The 18561-nt window shown below is 42.2% G+C and overlaps 1 protein-coding gene across 1 annotated transcript in view; it reads left to right on the top strand.

Moving 5' to 3' along the window:
• Positions 1–18561, top strand: part of LOC115180577 (synapsin-3-like) — a 139092-nt gene that overhangs the window by 27296 nt on the left and 93235 nt on the right. Inside the window, exon 3 of the mRNA XM_029742765.1 lies at positions 10806–10863. Within this exon, the coding sequence (XP_029598625.1) occupies positions 10806–10863 (58 nt within the window). The remainder of the gene's footprint in view (positions 1–10805; positions 10864–18561) is intronic.

Genomic DNA, 18561 nt, shown 5'->3' with positions numbered 1-18561 from the left:
CAGAAAGTCAGGATAGAGGGCATTCGACACCATTAAATATTTCCTTTCCCTTTTATTTCTACATAACCTAAATATAATCATCACTACTAAATTAAAAAAACCTTTCAAACATTTTCCATCATTCTGCATACCCAATTTAAAACCAAATTGAAAAAACCCCAAAAAATACATCCCACAGTATCAACACCACTAACACATATTCATAACCGGTAAGTTGTGTGTGCGTGCTGGTGTGTGTGGTAAACCGTAGGTTTACTTATCTGTGTATAACTCCGTTTATTGCCTAATCCAGATACTTTTATACTTAAAACTGCCGAATATCACTAACTGCTCTCCCCAAGACCACAGTCTCGGGGAACATTCCAACGAGAGATAATGAAACCCCCTCGCCTGGAAAAGAAATTGTACATTTCGTTATCATTCACTATGCTACATCTTAATCAGCAATCCAAAAGTATTAATTTATAAACCAAACATGAGAATGGTAAACCCACTGTCCTTACTCCAATCATTAAACGTTTGTTTTAATCCACCCCAACATTTACGTGTCCTTTTATTTAGCATGTACTACCCTTCGACACGTCGACTTTATCTCGCCACCGAGTCCAACCATTCACTGGTCTCTTTTCCCCATGATTCTCCATAACCACCGCACCACCATGGTCATGAACTAAAATAATGTCAAGTTAATTTTAGGTTTGGTAACCCCTATGCTAATTCCTCATGACCCCTCCACCCTTTCGTCCATTCTAGAAATCTATTTCAGAATAAGACGACATAAAATGTAAATCTCTTTCATAATAAAACAACATAAAATGTCTCAGGGGTTTTTTAATCTCATAAGGTTTTCTGAGTTGCCAGGAGTGTTTTGCCAGATCATTTTTATTTGTTACCTCTATGAATCCATTCCCCTGGCATACCTCTTCCTGTGGCAAATTTTGCCAATTTCTCATCATAAGGAATCTGTTATATTTGATCCCTGGCATCTATTAAAAAGTTGTGTTAAACGTGGTCTCATTTGTCTTCCTTCACATAGAAACTGTAATCTCTATGAACCACTATTGATCGTACCGAGGCCATACACCACTATGTGAAAGTTTCCTGTCCCGCTACTTTCAGGAGGATTTGTTGCTGCTCTTTTGAAAAAGAGGCAAACGCTTGCATGGCAGCATTTCCTCCGAATCCAGCAGGTTCCATTCCACTCTACACTCATTCTTCCAATGCCCAACGGCCTCACATCTAAAACAGGGATCTATCTCCCTACGCTTTGATTTTTTTTCGCTACGTTTCTTTGTCTTACCTTGGCCATTGAAACCACCGTTAGTGACTTTCACTGTGGCCGTATTAACCGCTCGCACGTCTGCGAAGTGAGCGGAGTTATATTCCATTCTCAAAACATCCTGCTCTATTTCATCCACTACCCCCGAATTGTTATAATGCTCGTGCGCTTCTTTCAGCGCCTCCATGGCTTTATTAAAGTTCTCTAGCTCCATTTTACAGGGTGAATCGGGGCTGTCTGTTGCCATATCAATAGTTCTTATTCCCAAACCTCTCCTGACGATGTCCAGGGTGTTTTAGATTTCTTCAAAACCCACCTTCTATTAACTATTTTCCAAGGTAGCGATACCCACTTCCCCGGAGAGTAGTTATGGTATTTGTGCCTATTAATTGGTCACGGGACATAATACCTTGTATTAGAACCAATACTATAGCGTCTGCAAATGTATTACTGGAGAATACGGATGACCTAATGTCTTATTCCAGTGTTGCGCCTCAAATATCACTGTTGTTGATCACACACATTACCAACATTATTCCCGCTTGTCTTCCTATTTCCACATAATCTGTTACAGTTCACCGCACCAATAGGGCATAAACCAACCTCTCTCCTTATTTCTACTGCTCATATTCTCGAATCATGTTATCTTTCTCCTTTTCTAACCATGTATGAGGCTCTCCTCCAGACACTTATCCATCCCCTGGCACTACACTGCCTCACTCTCTATTCTTATAGTACTCACAGGAACCAACCCACTCTGGATTTAGCCCCTAGGATTTACCCTCTGCCGGTACCAGCCTGCTCAGGCTTACCTTCCGGGACTTCCGGGACCTTGTTTCTGGTGCCAGCTCCTGTTTCACTGATTCAGAATCTCTAGTTCGACTGCAAATCGTGGTGAACCCTGCTCACAGCACCAACTGTTAGGTTCTAATTATCAGAGTAAGAGCTCACCGGACACTATGAAAGCTTAAACCAAGTTTATTCTTCTCAAAGGATAAAACAGCTGAACAGACAAAGACATGGTTAAAAATAGTGGTGGTATATGTACCCCATTTTAGGTGGAGTCTCCTCCTTCTAACTAAACACAGCATCTTTATTGCTGGGCAGGAAACGAAGTGATACTGGCAATAAACTTTTCCTTCTCCCTTAACGTGACCTGACCTGACCTCGACCCCCCTTCATCACTAATCCATGACTCTCTCCCCTCATCAGTGCCTGCCACATATGATCGCTTTTTCTATACTCAGTACATTCCAAGCTTAATTGCACCCGCCATATACCTTCCTCCTACAGATAACCATTAACTTCTGGTGTAGACCCTCTAAACCATAGCACTCAATATTTCAATAGAATACCTGATAATTAACCCTATTTCAAGTTTGATTTAGAACCCAGAATTCATCAATGGCTTATTGATGGCTGATTGGTTTAATAGTGACTTACACTAATACACTAAATATTACTGTGTAACACTGATTGGTGGCTTTGCCACAGTCTTTCTTCATGTTCCCCGAATTGACCTTTCTCATTGTTAATATTTCATAGAATCTCATAGCTGAGTGAACATAACTGTAAAATGTATGTCTCCCCTTGGGAGGTGTTTGCACAGACAGCTGTATTAGAACTAGTAGCTCATTAGTACTGTACTGTATATTAGAGGTCGACCGATTATGATTTTTCAACGCCGATACCGATTATTGGAGGATCAACAACCACCGATACCGATTAATCAGCCGATTTGTTTTTGTTTATTTATTTTTATTATTATTATTATTATTTTTTTACATTTATTTGTAATAATGACAATTACAACAATACTGAATGAACACTTATTTTAACTTAATATAATACATCAATAAAATCAATTTACCCTCAAATAGATAATGAAACATGTTCAATTTGGTTTAAATAATGCAAAAACAAAGTGTTGGAGAAGAAAGTAAAAGTGCAATATGTGCCATGTAAGAAAGCTAATGTTTTAAGCTCCTTGCTCAGAACATGAGAACATATGAAAGCTGGTGGTTCCTTTTAACATGAGTCTTCAATATTCCCAGGTAAGAAGTTTTAGGTTGTAGTTATTATATTATTTCTCTCTATACGATTTGTATTTCATATACCTTTGACTATTGGATGTTCTTATAGGCACTTTAGTATTGCCAGTGTAACAGTATAGCTTCCGTCCCTCTCCTCGCTCCTACCTGGGCTCGAACCAGGAACACATCGACAACAGCCACCCTCAAAGCAGCGTTACCCATGCAGAGCAAGGGGAACAACTACTCCAAGTCTCAGAGCTAGTGACGTTTCAAATGCTATTAGCACGCACCCCGCTAACTAGCTAGCCATTTCACATCGGTTACACCAGCCTAATCTCGGGAGTTGATAGGCTTGAAGTCATAAACAGCGCAATGCTTGAAACATTGCGAAGAGCTGCTGGCAAAACGCACAAAGTGCTGTTTGAATGAATGCTTACGAGCCTGCTGGTGCCTACCATCGCTCAGTCAGACTGCTCTATCAAATCATAGACTTAATTATAATATAATAACACACCGAAATACGAGCCTTAGGTCATTAATATGGTCGAATCCGGAAACTATCATCTCGAAAACAAAACGTTTATTCTTTCAGGGAAATACGGAAGCTTTACGTATTTTATCTAATGGGTGGCATCCATAAGTCCAAATATTCCTGTTACATTGCAATGTTATGTCATAATTACGTAAAATTCTGGCAAATTAGTTTGCAACGAGCCAGGCGGCACAAACTGTTGCATATACCCTGACTCTGTGTGCAATGAACGCAAGAGAAGTGACACAATTTCACCTGGTTAATATTGCCTGCTAACCTGGATTTCTTTTAGCTAAATATGCAGGTTTAAATTATATACTTCTGTGTATTGATTTTAAGAAAGGCATTGATGTTTATGGTTAGATACAGTCGTGCAACGATTGTGCTTTTTTTGCAAATGCGCTTTTGTTAAATCTTCCCCCGTTTGGCGAAGTTGGCTGTCTTTGTTAGGAAGAAATAGTCTTCACACAGTTCGCAACGAGCCAGGCGGCCCAAACTGCTGCATATACCCTGTATCTGTTGCAAGAGAAGTGACACAATTTTCCAAGTTAAAAGAAATTCATGTTAGCAGGCAATATTAACTAAATATGCAGGTTTAAAAATATATACATGTGTATTGATTTTAAGAAAGGCATTGATGTTTATGGTTAGGTACACGTTGGAGCAACGACAGTCCTTTTTCGCGAATGCGCCCCGCATCGATTATATGCAACGCAGAACACGCTAGATAAACTAGTAATATCATCAACCATGTGTAGTTAACTAGTGATTATGATTGATTGATTGTTTTTTATAAGATAAGTTTAATGCTAGCTTGCAACTTACCTTGGCTTCTTACTGCATTCGCGTAACAGGCAGGCTCCTCGTGGAGTGCAATGTAAGGCAGGTGGTTAGAGCGTTGGACTAGTTAACCGTAAGGTTGCAAGATTGAATCCCCGAGCTGACAAGGTAAAAATCTGTCGTTCTGCCCCTGAACAAGGCAGTTAACCCACCGTTCCTAGGCCGTCATTGAAAATAAGAATGTGTTCTTAACTGACTTACCTAGTTAAATAAAGGTGTAAAAAAATAATAATAATAATCGGCCAAATCTGTGTCCAAAAATACCGATTTCCGATTGTTATGAAAATGTGAAATCGGCCCTAATTAATCGGCCATTCCGATTAATCGGTCGACCGCTACTGTATATCCAAGCTATTAGGATCTTTAATTGTGGGTGAGGGTTAGTGTTGGTGAGGGTGTCCCATGTCCATCCATCGTTGCCCTCTGCCTCAGGGTCACATTTCCTCCAGGGCATTCCAGAGGAGAGGCTGCTGGTCTCCAGGGAAACGCTGGGCTCCCCTGACAGGCCTGGCCTCCAGCTCTGACTGGGGCACAATGGCGGTACACACACACACAGCAGCTTTCACCACCCACAACATCACCATCCACCATCCTCATCACTTTTTCTCTTTCTGTTTCTCTCACTCATCTCTTTCCTTTTCCCTCTCGCTCTTTTTTCTCTCCATTTCTCATTCCATCTTTCGCTAGCCCTCGATCTCTCATTCCTATTCTCACCTCTCTGTTTTTCTCTCACTGTCTTTCGGAATCTCTCATTCCCAGGATTCCCTTTCTCCTGCTTGGCTGCCTCGTCCCTCTCTCTCACCATCTCGCCCTCCTCATCTGACTTGCCATTGGCTCCCTGTCATGCCATACCCTCCTCAGAATGCCATGCCACATGACATTCTGCAAGCCAAGACGCTGTCAGTTTGTTGTTTGAATCTGAACAATGTACCGGCTCTTGAATGATCCTATATTAGATTACTCTATCCAACCGTTCTTTGGTGAATGCAATACAATCACTGATGTCATTATTGTCATATCTGCTGTCGAAGTGATAGTAATTGATGGCTGTGGGAAAAATCTGGATGTGAGTTCTTATTGTCAAATATTTCCTAACCCATGTTTTCATGTGTAAGAAAGAATAGCAAATTCCAGATTTCATCATCTGTCAAAATACATGACTCACTTTGGCTTTATGGGAGACTAATGCAATGGAGGGAAAAGTTTCATGGTAAAGATTCTGTATTCCTCTGCATTATGTTTTTACAATGGGTGTGTGACTGTGTGTAAGAGGGAGTGTTTGGGAAGAACATGGGCCAAATCCTGTCTGGGTGTTTACTCTTGGAACCATGCGAAGGGCTGCTCACCTCCACTTTTAAAGTCCAACTGACCCTAAATTGAATTGATAATTTGAAGTGATGACAGGTTGTACAATGAATGCCTTGGCTTGAAAACATACCAGTCATTTTTAACCCATACGTGAGCCTCCTGGTCTCGCTTCATGGCTCATGCTCTATTACGGTCATGGTGAAGGTAATAGTGGCCCTCGGTGACAAAGCATTGGTCTTTACTGTATCTAGGTGAGACATTTTCAATGGTTCACCGCTAACTAAATGACAGGGACGGATAACCATGGATCTCATAGTCAACAGCTCAACAGCTGGAAAACCTTGAGAAGAAGATCAGTGATGAGATTAATTTGCATCTCATTTACTGTAAAGCAGCATATGGAAAGCAGGGATAGGGGGAGATAAAGGGGTACAGCAAGAAGAGACATAAGGAGAGAGCTAGTATGACCTTATACTGCCAGAGAAGACAAACACCAAGGCAGGGAATCAGGGCAGGCATTATGGGTGGTCCTTAGGGGGCCTGGCCCGCCCTCCCATACCTCCTTGCCCGTCCAAGTAAAATATTAACGCTGCACGCTGACAGAAAGACGCATCAATCTCTGATAAATCAGCAGAGCAAGCTAAACAGTGCCCCTTTGTGTCATTATGTGTATCTGATGCTGTCTGGACAAAAATAGTATGGCATGTCATACTCTTTTTGTCCAGGCAGCATCAGATACATGGGCTACATATAGTAAGACAGAGGGGTGCTGTTTAGCTCACTCGGATGCTTTCTCCGGTGAGATAGTTTCTTGTCCTGACAGTAGAGCCTGCTTCGAGCCTTCTCCCGATATTTGAAGGTGCCATGCCCAGTTGATAAGCACCCTGATAATTTCCTCGAATCTGAACCTCAACTATAACCAAACTCTAATTTAACAGATATAACAACATGAAATGAATTAAGTAATGTGTGATGGGGGAGAAAGGGGGAGAATGGGTGAGTTGATGTGTTAGGGGAAGCGAAAGATACATAACTATGTAATCACCAATTTATGAATGAAGAACAGGATGGGCCTTTATTGTTTTGATCTATTCTAAATTATAATCTCAAAATGGTATGTACGCTATATCAGTACACCAAATCCAAGCAGTCTACTCTGGCCTACTTGGAGTACACAGTGAGAGCGTGCGCCATTTACAAATGGCAAGAAGACCAAGATGAATGGACGCACATGCTGCATTAGCATTGCTACAAAATCGGAATGAAAACGAATCAGACGGTGGGGAAGAAATTAATCACAACATCTCTGATGATTCTTCTTCTTATTCTGAGCCTCAGCCTGAACCAACACCTCCGAGGCCTAAGCGCAAAGAAAGACAGAACGGTGCGCAGTGAGCAGGTGCCTGCACCACCACCAAATGAAATGGTGAAACAGGGGAGAGGAGGGACGGTCCTGTTTGGATTGAACAAGCCGATGACAATGCTACGGGCCGATTATTAGCACAAAATGTCCTCATTGAGAGACCAGGCTCTACATCTCAAGCAAAAAACAACATTAGCAACACATTCACCAGCTTTCCTTGTTTATGTGACATGGACATGCTCCAATGAGCTGACAATTTACTATTTTTGACTGCGTTCATATTTAGACTTACATTAATTATATATATTATAATTATTTGTATCAATCTGGTGAGCTTTTGTTTTGCAAACTCTGTCTTGACATGTAAAGCAACAAAAACATCGCTAGACCAGCACATTCCTCTCGCACAAAATGCACAATTAACTTCTTTGGGATAGGGGGCAGTATTTTGACGTCCGGATGAAAAGCGTGCCCAAAGTAAACTGCCTGCTACTCAGACCCAGAAGCTAGGATATGCATATAATTGGTAGATTTGGATAGAAAACACTCTAAAGTCTTTAAAACCATTAAAATAATGTCTGTGAGTATAACAGAACTAAAATGGCAGGCGAAACCCCGAGGACAAACCATCATCAAAAAAAAAAATACAGCATACCACTGATTTCAAAGCCTGGCACTTTTATAATAGGGCGAAATCGTCCCTGATTGCAGTTCCTAGGGCTTCCACTAGATGTCAACAGTCTTTAGAAAGAGCGTCAGGCTGGTTTTTGGAAAAATGAGGGAGAAGTTGTAGTTTTTCTAAGTGGCTCTCATTTTGGCTGTATTGTTTCCAAGCGCATGGCCGAGACAGCGCGTTCTTTTTGTTTATCTCCGGTAAAGACAATAACGATTCTCCGTCTTAAATTTTATTGTTTGTTTGCGTATTAGGGTACCTAAGGATTGATTATAAACGTTGATCGACTTGTTTGGATAAGTTTATTGGTAACGTTTGGGATTCATTTTGTATGTATTTTAAAGCAGGGAAACCGAGTGGATTATTGACTGAAGCGCACCAGCTGAACTGAGTTTTTATGGATATAAAAAAGGACTTTATTGAACAAAAGGACCATTTGTAATGTAACTGGGACATTTTGGAATGCCAACAGAAGAAGATCTTCAAAGGTAAGGCATATATTATATCGCTATTTCTGACTTTCGTGTCGCAACTTCCTGGTTGAAAATGATTTGTTATGCATTTGTGTGCCGGACGCTGTCCTCAGATAATCACATGGTTTGCTTTTGCCGTAAAGTCTTTTTGAAATCTGATACGTTGGCTGGATTAACAACAAGTTAAGCTTTATTTTGATGTATTGCACTTGTGATTTCATGAAAGTTTAATATTTATAGTAATTTCATTTGAATTTGTCGCTCTGCCATTTCACCGGATGTTGGCCAGGTGGGACGCTACCTTCCCACGTATCCATAATTAAAGAGGTATTACTCCAAAAAATTCTAAATGTGTTCATTTTTCCCCCCGCCCTAAAAAATGGTCTTCTGGTGTGATTTAAGCATTGACATGGACTCAGAACGTTTCATTGTTTCTCTATGAAATAATTGTAACTATTTAGAGTGAAAACTGAAAAAAATCCAATCCAGGAAAAATAAAGCTGAGAAAATACAAAGTGCCTATTTGACAGCTACAAAAAAAATCTTGAGTACCTCTGAACATGTTTCATCATTTAAAAGTAACTCTCATGCTAGGAAAGGTTGGAGACCCCTGTCCTAGAGTAACATAAACTAATGAAAAAAATGGTATTCTTATGTTACCTAGGACAAGCGAACGCATATATAAAATGTATTAATTACACTGTTAGAATGTTGCAGTCATAATGACTGCTCATTAGCTTGAAGGGGGGTCTATTGAGGCCCAGGGGTTATTTTTTCATTTAAAAAAAAATTGCAGTGTGCGCACACAGGTGGTCCCGTGAAAAAAAACTTGCCCCCCTGTGGGGCCCTTCCAACTCATTAGTTCTAGCGCCAGCCCTGCAAGGAGTGATGGTAGAAATGTGCAATTGCAAGAAGAGACATAGGAAAGAATGCAACTTTTTTTCTGTCACAGAAAAGACACCAATCTTTTGGGTGATTAACAGAAATTGTGCAATCCCAAAGAGAAGAGAGAGTGAGTGGGAGAGGCAGTTACTCTAAATCCCTAACAGCCTGTGTCCTACTGATCAGGAGCCTCCAGCATGTAGAGCACATGCACGCACGCACGCACACACACACACACACACACACACACACACACACACACACACACACACACACAGCAAACACACACCAACAGCTAGCATGTAGCCCTTGACAGATTGATAACCGGCCCACGCCTGCTAGGGGTGAGAGTTCACCGGCTGGACCCACAGAGTGTTGGCAAAGACACAGGCTCACAGGCTATAAACGTAGAGCTCTTAACGCCCAAAAGTGTGCACGAGAGGTAGTATATCTGAAATGCCCAGATTTATGTGAATGTCCATCCCCTTCCTCTTCTCCAAACACACACATACCCAATCCCTCGCTTTTTAAAGCGTCACCGTCGGTTTCTGCCTCGTGTGTTTGTGTTTGTTCCTTGTGTTTTTGTGGTTCTTTGTGTTTGTTTGTGTGTATGTGTTTGGTTATCAGGGCTGTCTAAAAGTGTAATCAGGTTTCCTGCCTATGGTGTTTGATGATGCCAGTGAAGCCTGATGCCTGGCCTGTAAGGATGTCATGGTTAGGAACAGGAAATGGGTTTTCAGACAGACAGATTCAGACTACAAAAAAAGGACATCGCTGTTATTGTTTGTGTACAGGGACATTGTCCCATTCAGGGACATTGAGTCATATCTCTTTTAATATCCTGTTGATTTGAGATCCGCCTCTCTCTCTTTACTCTTTCTCCTCTCTTGCTGTTTCTTTATGAGGTGCCTAACCGCCTAATAGGTGGGGGATATGATGTTATGACTGATTATGATGCTCAGCTGGTTTTTAGTCTGGGAAAGTTTGTATGGTACTACACAAGGACCACAATGCTGTAATTATGGAAAAAATAATATTTGTCAATGGTCTCAAGCTATTTTGGAAAACTTGACGTTTCAGCCTTCCTCAATCAAATAAACAGATTATTCCGAGGTTGTTTTGACTGCATACTGTTGTTATGACTACATACTTTTCTCTGTTGGTGAAGAAACAGAAGTGTAGCGGTACAGTATACACAGGTGGCCACTACAACAGATACCTTTATAATTATACAGGATTCAGGTGATACTGGAGAACCTATTTTCTAGTCGTCTCGACACAGGTCATTTCAAGACTGTAGACAATCTTTTCCTGTCTAGAAGCTCCCCTAGGCTACTGTGTGAAAAAAGTTTATAAGCTCTGAAAGTTGTGATCGCATTTCATCTCGTCTCATTAGTGTCTTTCCCACTTCTTTCCTCACAGGGCCAAGTATTTCCGAGGGAAGAAGTTGAACGGGGAGTACGACATCCGGGTGGAGCAGGTTGGTGGCGTTAGAACTGTTAGAGCTGCAGGGACTGTGGCTGGGGATGGCTCAGATGAGGGATTGGGTTTGTTAGCTCAGCTGATGCTGGGTGACTGACTTGACCCACATCTTTTTTTACCCATCATCCATTAGGAATCGAAGCTGTTTTATTCACGCACCATTAGGATAGCATGTTAGAGCTTTAACAGCTGGGTAGCAGCAGGTATTACGTACTTATTAGACACTAAGCACATGGCTTTTTTACTTCCATGCCTCAGTTAGCCTGTTATCATGTTAGCAAGCTCTGTGTTTGTATACAGTATGTGCTTGGCTGCCTGATGGAATGTACTTATTTTTATGTACTCATCTTCTCAGCATTGGATTATACCTGTATGCAGGGAGAATTTAAATGTTTTCTGGACTCGTGTCAGAAGCAGTCCCTTACAGTTCTGAGTCAATGCTTTTTATTTTAATCTGAAGCTAGCAATGGTAGTAGTTCGATTAATTCTGCACTGTGTTAACACATCCTAATGGTCTTTTTGACTCTCCCATCAGGTAGCTCTTTTACAAATGTTTTGTCAGACCAATTTCCCCCTGAAGTAACCTGTTCTTAACTTCACTAGGGTAGGGGGCAGCATTCGGAATTTTGGATGGAAAGCGTGCCCAAAGTAAACTGCCTGCTACTCAGGCCCAGAAGCTAGGATTTGCATATAATTGGTCGATTTGGATAGAAAACACTCGAAAGTTTCCAAAACTGGTAACATAATGTCTGTGAACTGAACTGATATGGCAGGTGAAAACCTGAGGAAAATCCATCTAGGAAGTACTATTATTTTGAAAGGCCAGTTCACAATCTCTATGGCTTCTTCTACATGTGGCCAGTCTTTAGGCATTGTTTCTGGCTTTTCCTCTGACAAATGAGGGAGATACAGCACTTTCAATGAGAGGACAGTGGAAATTTCCAGAGATGAGTCCAGCGCGCGATCGGTAGAGTGCCTTTCTTGTTTCTCCTTTTTTCTATTGACGAAGCTTTTGTCCGGTTGAAATATTATTGATTATTTATGACAAAAACAACCTGATGATTGATTTTAAACATCGTTTGACATGTTTCTACGAACTTTTATTGTACTTTTTAGATTTTTCGTCTGTCTGTTGTGACCGCACTTTGTTCCAATGGATTGTTGAACAAAACGCACCAACAAATGGAGGTTCTTGGACATAAAGATGGACATTATCGAACAAAACAAAAATGTATTGTGTAACATGGAGTCTTCGGAGTGCAACCATATGAAGATCATCAAAGGTAAGTGATACATTTTATCGCTATTTCTGACTTTTGTTACTCCTCTTCTTGACTGCTAACTGTTTGTAATGATTTGTCTGCTGGGCGCTGTTCTCAGATAATCACATGGTTTGCATTCGCCATAAAGCCTTTTTGAAATCTGACACAGCGGTTGGATTAACAAGAAGTTTATCTTTAAGCTGGTGTATAACATTTATATATTTTATGTAGGTTTATTATGAGAATTTCTGTTTTGTTGAGTTTCACGATCTGCTATTTCACCGGATGTTGTTTGAGACAGTGGATTATTGAACAAAACGCGCTAACAAAACTGAGGTTTTTGGATATAAACATGGACTTTATCGAACAAAACAAACATTTATTGAGAAAATGGGAGTCTTGTGAGTGCAAACATATGAAGATCATCAAAGGTAAGTGATTAATTTTATCATTATTTCTGACTTGTGTAACTCCTCTTCTTGGCTTGTTACTGTTTGTAATGATTTGTCTGCTGGGTGCTGTTCTCAGATAATTGCATGCTATACTTTCGCCGTAAAGCCTTTTTGAAATCTGACACCGTGGTTGGATTAACAAGAAGTTTATCTTTAAACCCATGTATAACACTTGTATGTTTCATGAAATTTTATAATGAGTATTTCTGTTTTTGTATTTGGCGCTCTGCAATTTCACTGGATGTTGGCCAGGCTAGCGTCCCACACCCCCTAGAGAGGTTAACCTTGTAACACAAACATGGCAGTATTAATGGCCATTTATCATTTTTTATATGAAAAGATGCCGTCAGTGCCAATGTATATGCAAAAATACGCAACCGTCTAGACATACAGTATTTTCGGTGGTAGATAACATCTAATTTCCCTCCTAAAAGCTTGGCCATACATCTGCAAGCGATTGGGCAGACTGGAGTCGTTGTCTTTGAAATTAAGTGGTGGGATTTATTTGGAGAAGGAAAAAGCAAACCACAAAAGACCAGACCAGGGACTTTATAGGCTGTCTGTTTGCTCAACACTCTACTGTTGTGGTTAGATCTCATTCTCAGTAATATTGAGACCGTAGCTGGGCTGGTGGGGCTTGGAGTTGTAAGTTAAAATCATGCATTTTTTAAGAGTTGTGAAATATGGGGTCTCTGCGTTTTTGTAGCAGTTCTCGGTGTTGCTGAGAGCAAGCCCAAATAAAAACGTGGCGGCTCTTAATTAGGACCCTTAAATCAAGAGTGAAGGGACCGCTATGGGGGTCGCACCCTCAAGCCCCCTAAACCCCATCTAACCCCACTTTTATTTTTGCCAGACCCTCCACTGTTTCTCAGAAGTCCTCCTCCGCTCCTCGCAGGGTAACGAGTCAGATGCTAATTGCCCTCCGCCGCCAGCCTTCCCGCCCTACACAGCCCAGCCGGACCCCTCACCGGGTGTTAGTACATCTAACATAAAGCTCAAGGATGAAGGAAACCCGATCCCTGTGTGAAAAGTTGGATCAATGGGATGATGACCCCTTTTTAGAAAACTACAATAAAAACACAGCCCCCTTGCTCTCTCTCTTTTTCGCTCTTTCCTACCTCCTCAGCTCTGCAGTGTTGTTGTCGTCCCTCACCCTGCTCTGAACTCAACTGGTGCCCACGTGCCCAAAGCCAACCTAGCTAGCTCTCCTGCTCTTCGCCCAGCTGCTGCCATATAAGGTGCCAGTCTGAGGCACAGGCAGTGTACAGGCCACCCATAGCAGCTTCTGATAGCTGAGAGAGAGAGAGAAAGCCAGATAGACAGCCAGAAAGGCAGAGAGAATGTGAGAGAGAAAGAGAGGCCTATTGAGGTCTGGTACAATACATGAGCAAAAGTAGGTGGACACCTACTCATCAAACATCTCATTCCAAACTCATTGGCATTAATATGGAGTTGGTCCACCCTTTGCTGCTATAACAGCCTCCACTCTTTTGGGAAGGCTTTCCACCAGATGTTGGAACATTGCTGAGGGGACTTTCTTCTGTTCAGCCACAAGAGCATTAGTGAGGTCGGGCACTGATGTTGGGAGATTAGGTCTGACTCGCAGTCTGCATTCTAATTGATGCCAAAGGTGTTCAATGGAGTTGAGGTCAGGGCTTTGTGCAGGCCAGTCAAGTTCTTCCACACCAATCTTGACAAACCATTTCTGTATGGACCTCTCTTTGTGCATGGGGGCATTGTCATGCTGTAACAGGAAAGGACCTTCCATGAACTGTTGCCACAAAGTTGGAAGCGCAGAATCGTCTAGAATGTCATTGTGTGCTGTAGCGTTAAGATTTATTTTCACTAGAACTAAGGGGCCAACCCGAACCATGAAAAACAGCCCAGATCGTTATTCCTCCTCCAAACTTTGCAGTTGGCTCTATGCATTGTGGCAGGTAGCATTCTCTTGGCATCTGCAAAACCTAGATTTGTCCGTCGGACTGCTAGGTGGTGTAGCGTAATTCATCACTCCAGAGAACACGTTTCCACTACTCCAGACTCCAATGGCAGCGAGCTTCCCACCACTCCAGCCGACGCTTGGCATTACGCATGGTGATCTTAGGCTTGTGTGCGGCTGCTCGGCAATGGAAACCCATTTCATGAAGCTCCCAACGAACAGTTATTGTGTTGATGTAGCTTCCAGAGGCAGTTTGGAACTCGGTAGTGAGTGTTGCAACCGAGGACTTCTACGCGCTTCAGCACTCGTGGTCCCGTTCTGTGAGCTTGTGTGGCCTACCACATCGCAGTTAAGCCATTGTTGCTCCTAGACGTTTCCACTTCACAGTAACAGCACTTACAGTTGACTGGGACAGCTCTAACGGCCGAAATTTGACGAACTGATTTGTTGGAAAGGTGGTGTCCTACGATGCCACGTTGAAAGTCAGTGAGCTCTTCAGTAAGGCCATTCTACTGCCAATATTTGTTTATGGAGAGTACATGGCTGTGAGCTCGATTTTATACCTATCAACAACGGGTGTGGCTGAAATAGCCTATTCCACTAATTTGAAGTGGTGTGCACATTTGTATATATAGTGTATCTCTTGATATGCCCCTCTGCCCAACCCCATTAAAATATTTCAGGTGTGAGCATGTTGTCATAAAAACACTCCTCCACACCGACGAGGCCCTGTTTTGAAGGTTTACTTTCCCGGCACCTCAACATGTATAAAACACTTAAACACAGAGTACAAAATGTCTTCAAAACACTCTCCATTGCACTGTGCAGATTACAAACAGAGCGCTGAGCCTTTTTTTATATTCAGCTTATAGCTAAGCTCTATATCGGTGTCACCTTGTGCCTGAATAGCATAGTTTCAGAGGGAACGTCGTGCGTCATTTCATATACTCTTCACACTCATATTTCACTGGGTTGCATGAATAGAACGGAGAGCAGTGCATCAATTGAAAGTTAGGTCCCACCTAACATTAATCAATTGATTTATTGTGCTCCATACATTTCACGAGTTCCTTAATAATGAGCGTTATCATCTAGCGTGGAGCTAGCATTCGTCATGCTTGTCCAGTGACAGCTTCAGCAAAGTTTGAATGTGCTGTTGTGTGGTGCACATCTGCAAGTAGGCGTATACGATACATGAAAAGAGTGTGAACAAATCCCATCACTGTCATAGTTTTCCAAGCTGCAAGTTGAAGTTAAACAAGTAAATGAAGATGCTGTGTCTGATTTGCTAGACCTTCTTGAGGGCCAGATGTTGCCTTAGGTACCACAGGTATCCTGCCTCATGCCAGGCACGTCCAACTGAACTCGTTCCCAGGGTTTTCCTTTGGCACAGATCAACCTTGGCTTGGCCTTGAGCTGCTGCCCAGATCCTCATTGACTTACCCTCTGGGAGTCTTATCAATCTCTCAATAAGTGCTCCAAGATACCCAGCGCCATTGACTGTACCCACTCTTATCTCTACACACTTGTGCCAGGAGATCCTGTGTGTGTTCAGATTGTTGATGTGCTCTAAAGGGGCATACATGGGGCTTCTGGGTTTTTTCCACTATCTCCCACAATGCCTTTTGTCTCTTTTGAAGTCTCTTGGCTGGGTTTCTGGGCTGGGTTTCTGTACAGCACTTTGAGATATCAGCTGATGTAAGAAGGGCTATATAAATACATTTGATTTGATTTGATCTTGGATGTGTGCTCCCCTTCTGTGCTCGGCGGCTAAGCAGTGCCAAGCGGAGGATCTCGGTCATGACATCCAGTTTCTTTCCCCTGTGAGTAATGCTTTTTCCAAGGCTGCTTGCTCGTTTCATCTGCGTCAATGTGATATTAACGTCACAGACATGATTAAAATACAATAATAGCCATCCACTGGGTACATATTGGTACTCGACAACCCTTGTCCATGAGTAGAGGAAAATAAGTACTCAATTTTGCGCAATTGGACAAATGATGTGATTAGAATGAGTTCTAGTCGGGTCAGAAGGGACAACATCTGCTCACCAGGCCTATGACCTCAGTGAGAACAGAATGCCTGCTCTGCTCCCCTCCACCTTGTTCTTCCACGCTCCTCTCTTCTGCAGTAATGGAGATTCACAGCCAATTGGGTCTGTGTAATCCGTACCCTAGGTAATCGCCTCACGTCTCCACCCCCAGAGGTTCAGGGCATCTGTGTTGATGTTGTTACAAGATTGATGTTCAGTTGGAATTCTTTTACGAGGGTTCAGCACTGGCAAACTGTACAAAGACTCCTGTTGCCCTTTCTTGACCAACTTGAACAAGTGCAGCTGTGCCCTATATAGACAATAATAAGGTTTCTATTATGGAAAGGTTGCTGCTCTCCTCAGACTCCACGGCCTTACAATGCAGCACACATTTGTTTGTTCAGATAATTGAGGTGAAGTGTATCTAGTCCAAGTAAATAGTAATTTCTGCTGTAGAAAAACAACTATGTTTGGACCCAAAGGAAACCACAAGGTAGGAGCCTTCAATTTGCCTACCCCACATCTACGTTCATCACCAGGAGCTATTTTAGGTTGCTGTTGCTTTTGTATATATCGAGAGGGCTCTGGTCAGGGGGACTGTTTCTTTAACAGGAGATATAATGGGCCATGTAATGATTGGGGGTGGTAGGGAGGAGGAGCAGGAGGTTTAGGCTAAATGGGTCTCGCACATGAAGCAGAGAATCCTTTCTGTGATAGAGTTTGCCACAGTTCTAGGAGTTGAGCTATTGTCATTGTTTATCAGTACCATGTGTCCTAAGAGCGTGACACCTCATGAATTGTTCTATAACAGTTGCAGATGTCAATATCGATCACAGGCTTTTTGCCGGCAGAAGCCGGCGTTGTTGGAGTAAAATCACTTATTATCACATTCTGAATGTTGGGATAATGCTTTAGATTTGCATGTGGTTTTACTCCGGACCACCAAAGTTCTTGTTTACAAGTTTGTCACCTGACCATAGCGAAAGGCACCTTGTGCACGTGAACCTCAATGACACCCATTAGCAGAATTGTAAAAATACTCTCAAAGATTTCAGATGAGCTTTGTGTTGTGTGATGCTAGCAAGGAGAGAGGGGGAGGAGAGGGAAGGGGAGGGGGGACCATATTTGGAGTCTATTGCTGTTTTTACTGTGTGTGTGTGTGTGTGTGTGTGTGTGTGTGTGTGTGTGTGTGTGTGTGTGTGTGTGTGTGTGTGTGTGTGTGTGTGTGTGTGTGTGTGTGTGTGGTACAGTTGGGCAGAGTGCTCTCAGAATGCTGATTTATACCCTCCGCCGGCTGTTCAGAGGGCCTAATACAGACTTTAAAATACTCACAAACGCTCAGTTCCATGATGGCGCCAGAGAGGACGGCTGATGTTTTATTGTCTCTTAACCAACTATGCTACTTTCTTTTCTTTTTTCCCATTGTTTGTAACTTATTTTGTACATAATGTTGCTGCTACCGTCTCGTATGACCGAAAAGAGCTTCTGGACAACAAAACAACGATTACTCACCTTGAATTGGACTAATAATTTTTCTTTAATGAGTCAGACAAGTGGGATTTACTCCAGACACCCGAACAGGCCGTCATTTGTATCTTATGTTTCACGGAGTCGTAGCTGAACGACGACATGAATAACATACAGCTGGCAGGTTATACACTGTATCGGCAGGATAGAACTGCAGCCTCTGGTAAGATAAGGTGTGGGGGTCTATGTGTATTTGTAAAGAACAGCTGGTGCACAATATCTAAGGAAGTCTCTAGGTTTTGCTCGCCTGAGGTAGAGTATCTTATGATAATCTGTAGACCACACTATCTACCTAGAGAGTTTACATCTGTATTTTTCATAGCTGTCTACATAGCACCACAGACCGATGCTGGCACTAAGACCACACTCAATGACCTGTATACCGCCATAAGGAAACAGGAAAACGTTCATCCAGAGGCGGTGCCCTTATTGGCCCGGGGACTTTAATGCAGGGAAACTAAAATCTGTTTTACCTCATTTCTA

The sequence above is a fragment of the Salmo trutta genome, chromosome 40, assembly GCF_901001165.1.
Source record: "Salmo trutta chromosome 40, fSalTru1.1, whole genome shotgun sequence".
In the NCBI taxonomy this organism is placed as follows: Eukaryota; Metazoa; Chordata; class Actinopteri; order Salmoniformes; family Salmonidae; genus Salmo; species Salmo trutta.
This window is presented reverse-complemented; position numbering and strand designations above follow the sequence as displayed.